This window comes from Schistocerca cancellata, chromosome 5 (assembly GCF_023864275.1).
Source record: "Schistocerca cancellata isolate TAMUIC-IGC-003103 chromosome 5, iqSchCanc2.1, whole genome shotgun sequence".
NCBI classification, from domain to species: domain Eukaryota; kingdom Metazoa; phylum Arthropoda; class Insecta; order Orthoptera; family Acrididae; genus Schistocerca; species Schistocerca cancellata.
The window spans coordinates 233103700-233118962 of record NC_064630.1 but is presented as its reverse complement, the minus strand read 5'-3'; the positions used below and the strand labels follow the sequence as shown (position 1 = coordinate 233118962).

General features: G+C 41.0%; 1 protein-coding gene across 1 annotated transcript in view; it reads left to right on the top strand.

Moving 5' to 3' along the window:
- LOC126187816 (uncharacterized) overlaps positions 1-13340 on the top strand; it is a 555698-nt gene extending 542358 nt beyond the window's left edge. Inside the window, exon 4 of the mRNA XM_049929103.1 lies at positions 12242-13340. Within this exon, the coding sequence (XP_049785060.1) occupies positions 12242-12372 (131 nt within the window). The 3' untranslated portion in view covers positions 12373-13340. The remainder of the gene's footprint in view (positions 1-12241) is intronic.
- Positions 13341-15263: the final 1923 nt, after the last annotated feature.

The window sequence follows — 15263 nt, the reverse complement described above, 5'->3', positions numbered from 1 at the left end:
ACCGGTGTATCCACTACGGCAAGGCCGTTGCCATGATCGAGGTAGAGAGGACATTAAATGTAGGCTGGCAATGACAAGAAAAGCGTTTCTCAAGAAGAGGAAAAAATGGCTCTGAGCACTATGGGACTTAACTTCTGAGGTTATCAGTCCCCTAGGACTTAGAACTACTTAAACCTAACTAACCTAAGGACAACACACACATCCATGCCCGAGGCAGGATTCGAACCTGCAACCGGAGCGGTCGCGCGGTTCCAGACTGTAGCACTTAGAACCGCTCGGCCACCACGGCCGGCCAAGAAGAGAAATTTGTTAATATTAAATATAGGTTTAAGTGTAGTGAAGTATTTTCTGAAAGCATTTTTCTGGAGTGTAGCCATGAATTGAAGTGAAAAAAGGAACATATACAGTTCAGACAAGAAGAGAATAGAAGCCTTTGAAATGTGGTGCTACAGAGAATTTTAAAATGAGCATAAACAGTCCCGACCGCAAGGAACCTTTATTGTTGTATTGTAGTCGAAACTGTTTATGCAGATTTTAAAGTAGTAAAAAATCACCTATTCTCCACGAGAAATGTTTTCAAAATTTACTACAGAACATTAATGAGGGTTAGGTGGGTAGATCACGTAACTAATGAGGAGGTTCTGAATAGAAATGGGAAGACAATAAATGTGTAGCTCAGCTTGACTAAAAGAACGTAAACGGTAAATAGAAAGGATTCTGACACATCAAGGGGAGGGAGGAGGGTTAGCGAGGGAGGTAAAAATCGTAGAGACATGGACACCAGGAGATGAGTACAGTAAGTAGACTCAGAAGAAAGTAGATTACAGTTGTTATTAGGAGATGAAGATAGAGTAATATGGAGAGCTGAATCAAACCAGTCTTAGGACTGAAGACAACAACAACAACAGTAACAGGGTTTTAATTTATCACTTCCTTTCCTTTTCTGTTCGCTTCATGCATTCATTGACCTTTCTGTTTGTATTAGATGCAAACAGTAAATGTTTTCAAAGACAGTACGTCATAATTTAGCTTTTCACTACATATAACGTTTCGTCTTGAACACTGCACATGACCTTGCTCACTTACTACCTGGTTGACTTGATAACTGTAGGGGTTCAGAGGTGGAAGAAAGAGTATGCTGCTAGAACTCTACCTAGGCGTGTGTCAGTGTGTTTCTACGTTTCTTTATATACCATCACGCTACAGTGTGACCGTATTCCCATCCCAAAAACACATAACGACTGCACACGATATTTTCCCCACCTATCGCATATGTGTGCATCACTGCACGTGTCTGCAACTGATAATCTCTCTGTCGTCAACACAATACACCATGGCCCATGCAGCAGACGGTTCTATCCCGCGTCTGGCCATCCTGATTTAGGTTTTCCGTGAATTCACTAAATCGCTCCAGGCAAATGCCGGGATGGTTCCTCTGAAAGGGCACGGTCGACTTCCTTCCCCACCCTTACTTAATCCGATGAGACCGATAACCTCGCTGTCTGGTCTCCTTCCCCAAACAACCCAACCCCATGTAGCAGACATAACCTGCTCTTTAGCACCCAGCCTCTTCCCACTACAAAATTCATAAACTATCATTCTCACACCCTTTACAGTGTCTTCCAATATTCCAATTACTCTTCAAATCTCTAATCGCAAAGGCATCATCACATCCTTTCATCAATATATCTTATCTCAAGCCATATACACTAATAAATATATTTACCACATTTATCTCTAACACCTCACTCGCCCCCACATGCTCCTCTTTTCCTAAGAGAATTCCTTCAACTGAACCAATCCTTCCTACATAGCAATAACAAGGACGCAACCGTCATTTACAACAACCCATCCAAAACTTCCCAGGCACAGAAACAGTAGTATTGAGGAATAGGCACGTTCAGAACTCAACACCAGACCACATGACCTTAACAAAATACTGCAGAGCTATCTACGGCATCAACAGTGCAAATGAGTGTCCCCATTTTCCTCTCCTGCGTAACTTCCACTCATTATCTTTTGCCTCACAGCTGGTAACATATCAATAAAAAAAAATAAATGCGACATTAATTTTTGTTTCATTTACGAAACTTTCAAGCAACAGTACCACAGAGAACCTGGTTGTCAGGGCATTACCTATCACCACCTTAATGAAATCCTTTGTTCTTTCGGAAAGCTCTAACCAGGCTTTTCATTATTTTTCTACTGGCGTGCTTTTATCCCGAGCCGTGGAATATCTTCAGAAAGCTACTATTCCTTAAACTCAACATACCCTATTTCCGTCATCTGCAAGGTATTTGAATTCACTGCAGCTCAGTACTTCTATAATTACCATGTACAGTACCTACCTCTTCCTTACACCCTGAGTGCTTTCCGTCAAAAGTATATCCAAAACAGTAAGTTTCTCGACTTCATAACCTCCTTTTTTCCAAACGAATGAACAATGTTCCTCTACGAAAACGCTTTTAATCAAGTACAGCTATAAGCACGCAGACTTGCAGTCACTGATATCCACTTCATAGTACTCTTAATGGGACACAGTACCTCTTTTGCCGTCGTTAACCAGTATCTTGTGTCAGTAAGAGTGCCCAGAGGATCGATGCTTTCCCCTCTCCTTTACATGCTATAAGCAGCTGATCTCCCAATCCACCTGTCTCCATCCATATACTTCTGTTAACTGATGAAACTTCTTGTCCTGCTCTACTCGCAACGCCCCATTTCGTTATGTGCAACCATCCCGTCCATCTTACTGACACACTAAAATATTCTGTACGAATCCAAAAATGCAAACTGACACCCCAAAATACTACCCACTTAAAAACTAGTCCATAAGAAGTTGAAATTACTATAGCGTCATTGAGGTTAAATTGTTACACAGTTCTCTACTCTTATAAAAGCCTTGTCCAGTTGCTCCTCGTGTCAGAAAAGGATCTGAAATCGCCAGACCCCAAAAATCTGCCTTCCCTTACAAGTGCTAAACCCCAGTAGAATCTGAGTTTCTCCTGGCGTATACAACTTTCAGATAACTTCCGGGATTTCACCCAGGTAACAATTTCAGTGACTGCCGATATTTCGGCGGGAGAACACCCCGCCATTTTCAATGCAGTTTGTCTTGAAATGGCGGGATGTTCTCCCGCCGAAATGTCGGCAGTCGCTGAAAGTGTTACCTGGCTGAATTCCCGGAAGTTATTTCAAAGCCAGTAGAAAAATTTTCAAATGTGTGTGAAATATTATGGGACTGAACTGCTAAAGTTATCAGTCCCTAAGCTTACACACTCCTTAACCAAAATTATCCTAAGGGCAAACACACACATCCATGCCCGTGGGAGGACTCGAACCTCCGCCGAGATGAGCCGCATAGTCCATGACTGTAGCGCCATAGACCGCTCGGCTAATCCCGCACGGCAAAGCCCAGTAGAACCCATCCTCTATCAGTAGATTAAAGTCTCCCCTAACTTCAAGTTCGGTAAACATATTTAGAAGCACTAAACATGTCACAGGGTTGAAGATCAAAATACTATCCTTTCCTTTTCGGGATGGTACACTATCGGAATTCTTCCGGAAATCAAGGAAGACGGAATCTACCGCTTCAGCCGGAAAGATTGATTCTAGCTATCCGTCTGCACCCACTGCCTGCAACATATGGTGTGTGAATATATTGTGTGACCTACAGCATACAAAATGGTTTCAGGCGCTACTTTGTGCAAACCCTATGGTATCGCTACACCTCCTGATGTGTCCCCGTCTACAGCGCTTTTCGTTTCATACCGAAATGTATTCCGATATGTGTCGAGGAATAAAGAGCTCGACAAGTGCACTGAAATATGGAAGCGAGGAAATGAGGGCGGCTGTGTTGTCACAGCGGTTGGAGGCTTCAAAAGACGGTCTGCGGGGTGGTGGTTTCTCCTCAGACTGCTGCACACAGCTTCGGCAAATTCCGAGGGAAATGATTTTCATTTTACGTGATGCGCGGTTTCCAGAAGGCCCGCGCCCGGAGCCGGCTTCCAGACGGTCGCGACCGCACCGCTCTTCCCTGTCACGAAGCGAGGCGCGTTCAATGGCCCGCGAAATCACCGAAACCTCTTTCACAATGTCCGACGGATAACGGAGGGAGTAAAAGAGGAAAGGTGGGCGCGCGCTGTAAAAGCGCCGCACGGAGCGATGCGGCGGTGGTGGAGTGGTGGGAAGGAGCAGGGGGAGGACAGGACATAGCCACAGTGCAGCCTGCGAGCAAAAGTCGCCGATCGACGGGCGCTGCGGGCGCGTCGCCTCCACCTGTCCGCCGGCAGCTGCCTAGACTCTCCTGGAGGGTCGCCACATCTCAGCTGAGGGCCTGAAACGCGGCACCTTCCTGCTGCACAGCTCATTAAAGATTTGGCTTCACAGCAGATTAAAAACGCGCAGAGTGCACCGTCTTATTACGAGATTTGAGATTTGTGGATGAAATATAATATCAAAGGCAGATAGTTGTGGAAACTATCCGACTGTAAACATACTATCACATACATCCAAGTTGCTGACAGGAATAACGCACAGGAGAATGGGAAAGAAAATTTAGGACATGCTCGAACAGTCCACGGGTATACTGCCAGTTCATGGAGTCCAATGGGCACAGTATTTCGGCTATCAGACACGTCGCCATCGTCAGGTGTGCTGACAAGTTGTTGCATCCTTGAGCCCCCGGTTCTAGATGTACGACTAGCGGTTACAGAGGTCAAGGATCAATCTTTATTAATAATTATAGTACAATGTAATGTCTCCAGTTACAGTTACATTTCCGGCAAGTACACCAAGTCCTTTCATCCATACATGAATTTTTTCATCATAACTAACTTTTCTACAAGAGCGTGTATACAATGCAAATGGCATATTACTGTATACAGAACTAGGTCTACTTTGCGTCTTCGGGGCGATACCACAATGCCAGGTCTTGTAGGCGAGTACATCTCGATCGGCGAAGGATTCCAATCCAGGTAGGGAGGCGTTTTCACATCGAACGATGGCTAGGGTAAACCAACCACTATCAGAATTACCAGTAGCGACGTCGAGAGTAAAGTTAACCCTGCAGCCACGGAAGAAAATTAGTCCATTTAATATAACTGTTTGTGCTGTACCATTGCCTCCAAGTTTATTTTCGAGGCTAATAATATGTTTGTAGACAGGTATGCGGTAGCGGCGTTGACGATACACATGATGTTCGTCAGCGCACCTGACGATGGTGACATGCCTGATTGCCGAAATATTGTGCCTATTGGACACTATGAACGGGCAGTATACCCGTGGACTGTTCGAGCAACAAATACGCCGGGAGAAACTGAAGAATCACAATTTAGGATATATTAGATGACGATCACTTTGGCTAGAGCTGGCTGGTATTGCCTGCAGCGGAGACAGCGACTGTTACAATTTTTTCGTGAAAATTTGACGGGTTTCGTTCTTCAGTTTCACTAGAGGATCATCAGAATCTCCGCGATTTACAGTTTAAAGTTCAGTAGTTAGTTGCGGCGACAAAGTGTAAGGGAACACTCCACCCTTCAAAAAAATTTTAATGGCTGTTTCATATCTTGGAGAGTTTACTTTTAGATTCCAAAATTATATGACTGTGTTCGAATTACAAGTATGTCTAAGAAATACTTGAAATATGGATTGCTCGTGTTACCATGGCACACTGACGCCTGCCAGTGTGATCAAAACAGTAGCTGTCTATCACAGACTAGCGTCTGATGCACTGCTGGCAAGACAAAAGTTTGCACGGTATACTTGGTCCAACTGTCCCAGAGAAAAAACGAAAAGAAAAATACATACTTTACGGTCAAGCAGAAACCGTTTCTCTGTTCAATATGAAATGTTTGAAGACAGAAGAAAGTAGCTGTCTTTTATGAACCGCCCAGAAGAAGGTCTGCTTAGCTATCTATCAACGGGTGATCAAGCAATTGACAAGATGCTGCTTGAGGATGGAAAAGTTCAAGAAAAAGGCTAGCCTGGTCTTGAAATATCAACAACAAAAAGCTTTACATTATCAGTAAACGAAAAAGTAGGGTGCTGGTGAGTTTTACGGGGTATGTGTCTTAGCATTCACTTTCGAATAAAATTTAAAAATCAATTTTTCCATAACTTTTTTTAAGTTCAGTGCCAACTTTCTTATCCTAAATATTAACCAACTCCATTAAAATTTTTGCAGGAAGTATTCTTGAGGTATTTGAATACTTTTGTGTGTTTATATTACCGAAAATGTAGTTTGCCACATTTTATAATATACCGTTAATTAAAGAAAATCTATGTCTGAAATTTAAAAAAAAATACCGAAAGGTAACTGACAGAATTATGGAGTAATTAGCTTACTGGACGCATCTTATATGGTTCACGCTCTGGTCCTGCGCAGTAGATTAAAAATAATGTCAGAGTGTTCCTTAGGTGAAGAACAAATGGGTTTCCATAGAAGAAGACTACCAGCACAGGCAGTGTTTGTAATGAAACAGATTATTGAAATACATGCGAAATTTAATCGAGAGACCCACTTAGCATCTGTTGATATAGAAAAGGTCTTTTATAAGGTTATCTGAGAAATATTGTGAAGCGTAATGAAGAAAAGTGGATACGCATTACATTTGATAGACACCTTAGGAAGCCTACAAGAAAGTACAACAATCATGTTAGATGTGAACTGAGAGCTGGAGTGATCCTGTCGACACTAACAGGGTATTCAGACGAAGTTGTAATATTTTTCCCAAGCTCTTTGAGACGTATACAGACAGTTTATGGCATGAATGGGAATCTGTTTCGTGCATGTGTTGGTACAGGGAATACCCTGAGGTGTCTTTTATATGTAGATGAAATAAAATGACGAGCAAAGATGAATTTGTTTTTTGAGTTACAAAGCAGAATATTACAGTATACCCGCATCCACAAACAGAAGTAAAACAATGACATTCATAGGTCGAAATCCACAAGAAGAGAAATAATGGTGACCTACACAGCAGGAGGACAGGTCAGTGATTCTAAGTGTCTCTAGGATGTGATGTGACATATTAGTATGATATTGACATAGACCAAGAAGCAGCAAAATTTGGATATATATATATATATATATATATATATATATATATATATATATATATATATATATATATATATAACAGTAAACAGGTACTTTAGAAACAAAACAAAAAAGGCATGAAAGAAGTTTTGCGTCACATTGCTCAATGGAAGTGAGTCGAGGGTAATTAAGAAACGACAAGAAAGTAAGGTTCAGTCAACTGAAATGATATTTCTTGCGACTGTGAAAGGCGCTACCAGATTAGACAGTTAAGAAATAGCTACTTAAGAAAGAGTAAACATATTTAACTTAACAAACAAAACAGAAGACAACGGCAGTAAATGTAGTGAACATCTCGACAGAATGAATTGTGGCAGACTATCTTATCAAGTCCGGAATTACAATTTGGTGGGCCAAAGAAATTCGGTAAGGCCAAGGAAGAGACGGGCATCGTAACAGGCAAATGCCTAATGCTTGAAATACCGAAGAAGAAGAAGTTGGATGGACCTGTAGCTAAAGATACAGCGAAAGGAACGATTATGCATTTTGGGTTCTGGACATACTAATAAATGTCGAAAATTATTCCATTATAGTGTTCAAGAAATGTAGGCCTTTGGCCATGATTATATTTTGCGCAATAAACAGTGTGAGTGGAATCAGTCCACAAGTATTTCATTTTGGCAACAATTAAAATTATTTTCGGAGTAAAACAATCCTGAAAGAAGTATTCCATGTGTTAGTTTTGCTTCGTTGCATCTGAAGTATTTTGCACGTCGCAGGAGTTCATATGGAACTTCGGCAGGGTTTCAAACGTTATAGGCCACAGCGTGAAGAAGAAGCAGAAGAAAGGAGAAATATAGAAGATGGAAATGGCATTAAGAGGGAAAGGTGTAACACCAACACAGCAAATAAAATATTCTTACTAAGTGTGTCAAAAACCCATCTGTTTCATGTGTAATGAAACAGTTTCCTTTAACTGCGGCGAGATTTCTCGTTTAGTATTTCACACCAACAGTGATGATCAGACAATGGATTGATTAATATTACTATTGTTATTATGCTCGTATGACATCGTTGTCTTTCTGTAAAGATATATGCCTTGTTAATATTCTTACGCAGATAAATTTTGTACCAAAGGAAGTGAATAAGCAGTGTGATCATTTCGAAACATCGCGCCAGTTCCTCTAGCGGAGGAATCCGCGCTCGACATAGGGTCAATACAGATAAAATGGTACTGAAATAAAAAAAAAGACTGTTTTATTTTGTATTGTTATAATAATGAATTGGCGACGGTGTGGCTGCCGTTATGGTTTAGATGAAGACGGTGCTTCTTTAGATCCCAGTGAACGTCACAAGTTTAGCAAAGGAGAGCAGGGGATGAGGGCATTGTTGATGGATGGATCGTTGCTTGAGGGATAAATGGAATGTGGAGCAGACTAGTGACGATTTATGGTGGTCAATGGTGTGGGAAGGATATTGGAACCTCGATCAAAGAAGAAGAAATTGGAGAGATATGTAGAGACAATGGGGTTTGGTCCTCAGGTTTATGACACGTGTAGCTTTTGTACGTTCAAGGACTTTGAGAAATGGTGTGGGTATAGGACGCATGTGGGAAAGTGAATATGGGTTTGGCAGGTGAGGTGAACACGTATGAATTTTAAGGGTACCGTACTAAAACTTCGGGGTTGCGGAGATCTAAGCTATTTTGGCTAAAACCTTTGTAGGCGTAGAGCATGGTTGAGAGATATAATCGCCATATATGACACCGAGCTTCATAGTCGCCGAGTGCTATGACCTGGGCTATACAACGTCGCCGGCCTAGTTCAATGGACTCACCTGAAGATAGCGGCAAGTTGTACTGTCGAACTATCGTGTGAACTTGATGATCTGTGTGCAGATCCGAGAAGAGCAGCACCCCATGTATGATCTTATGGTAGATTTACTGTATTGTGGGTTTTATTGGGAAACGTGGCTAGAACACTGTCGGCATTATTTGGTGTGGCGAGCTAGTGGCCACGTTCTTGTCACGAGCATAGCAGCGGCTCTAGCTAGCTAATCCTTGAAATACAAAGCCACTGTCTTAGACTGTTTGCCTTAAAACATAGTGCCAACCCAGTACCATTACCATATAATTATCAACGAACTGCATTAGAACACTCTCGTACCTATATTTCATAATGCTTCTGTGTATTGCGTATTGACGAAGATATCTTCCTTCAGTAATTGGATCTATTACTGCGATGTCTTATCAGATATAGCTTACAGTACATTGTGTTCGAAAAGTACCCCATGTAATGCAGAAAGACTTAGCTGTCAATGTTGTTGAAAGTAACTTCCATTACGCAGTTCATGTAGTTCAACACATTTTTGCATGTTCTTAAACATATCTTGCATACTTGTTGAGCAGTTATCGTAACGCATCAATCAATTTCATTTTGTAATTCGCGAATAAATGACGAAGCATCATCTTTTAAGATAACAACACAAGAAAAAGTAGAATAGGGATAAATCGGGAATAGGGAGAGCAACAAAGACTATCCCATCGAAATCACTTGACGAAGAAAACACTAATCCCAGAAAGATATGGTGTCGTTCGGAGCATGAACGTAGCTTGGTCTTGCAAAAGTCACGTGTAGTGTAGCTCGTCTTCAGGTAAAGTTAAAAAAATGGTTCAAATGGCTCTGAGCACTATGGGACTTAACATCTGAGGTCATCAGTCCCCTAGACTTAGAACTACTTAAACCTAGCTAACCTAAGGACATCACACACATCCATGCCCGAGGCAAGGTTGGAACCTGCGACCGTAACAGCAGCGCAGTTCCGGACTGAAGTGCCTAGAACCGCTCAGCCACAAAGCCGGCTCAGGTAAAGTGTTAACAAATCGTTGCGCTATACGTATGCAGCGTTCACATTTCACCGTGCCATGAAAACATGTAATTATATTTCGACTAAGAGAATTTATACTCTTAACTCCCATTTGGCCTACGTTCAGAGGGTGTTCGTAAAGCTGATGCAGATTTTCTGCATCCAAAATTTATAACTTCTGTGCACGCGCATGTCTGTGAAGGTGGAACTGTCTCTCGTTAGACCGAGACTGATCTTCGAGCTGGTCTCTGACAGGCGATACGAATGACACGAATTACTAAAATGAGAGTATACATCTCCAGTGTCTTGAGATGACAATCTACGAATAGCGCGAATCCTGTACAGATGCGTAAGATCATCGGACAAAAAATTCTTCACCCCTAGCGAAAGCGCTACAAGCATCTTCTAATATCGCATAATTGCGCCCGTGGACTTGATAATCGCCCAGATTTGGTTATAAACCGAGTACCCAAGGTTATATAGTTACGTCGCTTCGAGGTTAAGGCACTCCCCGAGGATTTGACAGCGCAATTCCACCATATTGTGGGAAAGTTGAGGTCGATGTTTTACCCTCCTGTTACAACATCACCCACAGATTTTTGATAGCGTTCAGCTCACGTTTTTAGCTGGCCAATCGAGATGGAATAGGAATGGGGAGCGTTCAGAAAACCAGTCTCGTATTCGTCCAGCCCGATGAAGTTGTGGACATCTTATTGAAAAATAGGGCCATCCATTGCTTATTAATCATGCAAATTTTGACTGAGAGGCAACACTTGATAATTCAGAATTATGACGTAAACTTGCTGGTTCATGTTAGTGGTCACCTTAGTAGAGGGTCCAATTCAAGGTAAATAGGAAATTAGTATTTAACGTCCCGTCGACAACAAAGTCACTGGATAGGCAACGAAATCGGCCGTGACCTTTCAAAGGTACCATCGCGGCATTTGCCTGAAGCCATTCAGGGCAATCAGGGAAAACCAAAATCATGATGGCTGGACTCTAGTTTGAGCCGTCGTCTTCCCGAAGGTGAGTGCAGTGTGCTTACCACTGCGCCACCTCGCTCGGTTTCATGGTAAGAAAAACACCCCCAAATCATCACAGATCCATGTGCGGCTTGAGCCTGACCTTGCACACAGGATGAAATGCTTCGTTTTGCGTTCAGTGCATTCGACGTCGTGTGTAATTTGAAGGCTGGCAAAAATGCAAGTAGTCAGACCCCACTACGTTGCGCCAGTCAGCTACTGACCATGTTCGATGATTTCTAGCCCATTGAAGACGTGTAACTTTATATGCCCGTGTCAGCAATGGCCTCCTGCTAGGTGACCAACTCCAAATGCAGTTCCCTTCGCAATGTTCTCTCGCTAAAAGGCGGGAATGGACATTCATCTAATGCCTACAGCAATTCTTGTCGAGTTTGGAAGCGATTTTGATACCCAAACCGTGAAACGGGCCTCCATTATGTCACTCTGTCAGCATATTTTTCCAACCATAGTTCTAACATCGTGTTTCGTGGTCACGTATGTTACACCACTGCTTGTAGACACCTTGTACATCCCGCCCTTCAACAACAACAAATCTAGCAACTTGAAATATCGTATGGCCATGGACACTTCAAAAGACGATTGCCCCTCCTCGCCTTGTGTCATGTCCTTACGTTAACCTATCTTTGCTTACTATGTCCACTTGAATCATAAATGTGTCACTCACCGCTACGACCTTATGCTCTCGTAAAGGCCCTGTCTCGATCGTTACACCATCTGTAAGGATGTTACTCAGGCACTTGCAACATGGCAAATGGGCACCACAGGTGGATAGACGGAAGTTATTAGATGGCATCGCACAAATCCGTAGAACTGAAGGAATACCCAGCTTGCATGTAGACTTCTCGTGTTATCACGTTTGGTGGACCACAGTTCGCTGTATATGTCATATTTTCTGTCTGTGCCTCCTTGAACAGCCGCTTGATAGTGAACTTGTATACGTATTCCTACCGTGCTTTTCTTTGAGAGTGTTTAGGGTCTCAGCTTAATTGACGTGATGTGAGTGACAGTAAACAGTCTCTGCATCAAGGTGTTACCTATTTTTTGTTCAATTAATCAGAAATAATAAATCCAATTAGAAGGACGTTTTCCTACTTGAAGTGGCATCATTTTTTGAACATCCTGTGTATCATGTGCTGAAGTTTCAGCGTTAATAATTCGTTTCATTGTCTATATAGTTTTTGACGTCTCATCAAATATAGTTTGCACTAGTAGAAATTGGAACAGTACATATTTATTTTTTATTTTTGCTTTTCATTTTAGTCTGCGTTTTATGGATGTCTCTTGGCTCTGCTTGTAGGGGAACACCCAGCGGCGATGCAGCACGGCAACAAGAGCAGTGCGGTGACGTCGCTGCAGCTCCCGCTGTCGCTGTCTCTGCCGTTGGCGCTGTACACGGCGACAGCGCTGCTGGCGCGCCGGCTCAGCTGAACGGCGGCCTTCCTGCGCGTGCGCGACGAGAGCGCGAGTTGACTGCGCATGCGCGAGACCCAGAGCGTGCCGCGCATACGCGAGAGCATCGCTGGGCTGCCGGACCCCGAGGAGGTGCAAGCTCACCGAAACGGAAAAAAGCCAAAGTCTCCGCGAGAGAGGATACAATAACTGTACTGTCTAAATGAATAAATATACAATGTACATATTTTCAGCAAATTTTGTTTCACTAGTTGTAGAATTGTTGTCCAGTTGATTTGCACATCTGTTGCGTTCTACTATTGCAAACCTTTCTATTACGGAGTGAGAGATTCACCTGGAAGATGGAAGACTGTTAAAGATATGAAATTCTAAGGTGGGAGTTACATGCAGTGCAGGATTAAAGCAATAATAATAATAATAACAAAGAAACTAACAACAACTGCTCTTTATCTGTGTCGTATCAATTTCAAAAATACTTGTTCAGTGTTGGAAACGACAAGCAAGGCAAATATTTGAGTTACACTTAGAGTGTGTAAGAGTTTTAATTTATAATAATTTCTCTTTCTGTGCCTAGCGCTTACATGTCACTCACTATGAATGAAAGTAGTGCAGATGGCAGTGATGCAGGGTTCAAATACTTAAGGATGGGAGAGTCATAATAAAGGATGTTGTTAAAGGAATAAGACTTGTGGAAATGTTTGGTTGTACAGAATGTTTCGCAGACCAATTTTAATAACAATTATAAACATTTTTCACAAATTTTAATAAGTCTTCTCGAAGAGGAATTGCATAGGTGAAAAGGATACTTTGAAGTCCTAGGAATAACTATGTACCTATTTGTATATCTGAGATGTAGGTAAGAGTAACAGAGTATTTATTATCTAGAAATGTTGATTTATATATTCGTATTGTAACATTATATATTTTGTAAATTAATGCACTCAACATTGTTATTTCATTTGCCGAATCACTCTGTTTCACAAATACAAGAGATTTTTATAAAGTTTCTTTTTCACTTCATCTTTTTGTTTTACTGACACTTTTAAATGTAAGCAAGTGTAACTGATTCACAGCTTACAACTACAAAACGTAAGGAAGTACCAATATCAACTTCTGTTCTGTACAATTGGTTGCTATAAATCTGTTATGCACAATGTTGACTTAAGTTTCATATTATGCAGAAAACTAAAATAACAATCAGTTTTGCATTCAACATCCAGCAAGGACCGAATTTCCTCACCATAATACTTTCCATGTTTCGAAATATATGAGTACTTCTTACACTAAACATAGAGAACAACCTATATATATAGGATGGATGGCAACATATATATTCCTCGTATTTCTAAATGTTCTCACATAAACAATATGATTACGTTACAAGTTTCTCACAATTACAAAAACCACTTCACGTAAAACACTGTCACATATATAAATGAGTAATGAACGAGATATTCTTAAATTACAGAAAGAATTATGTGATAGACAAGTTATAACGAAGTTAAGGTAAACATCCTATTTATATGCCTATACTTCACTAAAACTGATTGCAGAAGTTGTCAGATAAGTTGACATCCACAAGTCCTCAACAGAGAAACAACAAAAATATATGATTTACTTTTTATTAACTTTTAACCTCATACAGCATGAACAATTGTTTTCTGCCCCCAATTTTAAGACTTTTAATAGATGACAAACACACTGCTCCACATATCCTACAAGATTACGATAATTAATTCCGTTTTCGTGCCCATTTGTCAGACATATGGTTCATTATTAGATAAAACTGATACTCATTCACAGGGACACAAATAACAACCTTTGTCTGATGAGTGAATTAAACAGCCGCTCAACCACAATGATTCTTAATTTCATTACACATACATATATTTTTTTAGGCAATGGAAATTGTACTGAGATGCCTATTGTTGGATAAATCCTATCAGAATAAAATAGCAAGTAGTTAGTCAACATTCTAATTAGTTGTACAGTTTTTAGTGTTACTTACCCTAGGAAAACTTTATGTATATTCATGCTTGATGCATTACACTTTTCATCCCCAAAAGCCTCATTACTTCTGTTATCGTACAACATTTATCTCTGATTAAGTAATATACAACACTTTTCAGTTAGCGTTTTAGGCCTGAAACTACTTATATCCCGGCCAGGCGAGCACATTCGTACCTGAAAGACAAACGGATTAAGTTACTGAAGCAGTGTGAAGTGTTCATACTTCAAATTACTAAGTAATATATGCAAAAAACAACGTGAAATCATGACTAAGAGATAAGTTAATAAGTACGACGTCAGGTCCTTGAAGATGCTTTTTGAAATAGTAATGAAAACAAGACTAGCGTAAATAATTTTTGTGCAGCTAGTCAGAATTGTGAAAAGATTTTATCAGCAGACTACTACTAAATCTAATGTGAAAGACATACAAAAATGTTCCCAGGCCAGGAGGCTTTGTTTTAATGGGTGCTGTTTCGTTTATCTTCGTATATACATAACACTGTCTCTCTCATTTCTTGATAAAACCAGCCTCCTATTTTTGTACTTTTGCAGTGTCTAGTGCCCGTTCTATCTGGTAAACAATTTTTTGCTACGCATTTATCTAGGAAAAAAATCGACAAGCGTGATGTAAACCGTCTCTTTAGCGATTTTGTCAGTGTTCTTTCTACAGATCGTTGTCGACCAGGCTGCTGGTCAAAGTTTCTGAAATTGAATCGCTCTTCAATGGTTTATGTCGTACCGTCGTTGGATGTCGTTGGATAACATCATACTTTTCTACTGTTGCCTAACAGTTAATTTCTTTGCTTTACAAAATCAGCCACCTGACTTTTGATAGTTACAGTTTCTGCTACGTTTTGATGTATAGTAAATTTACCTTTGCATCTGGCTGTTGCACTTAC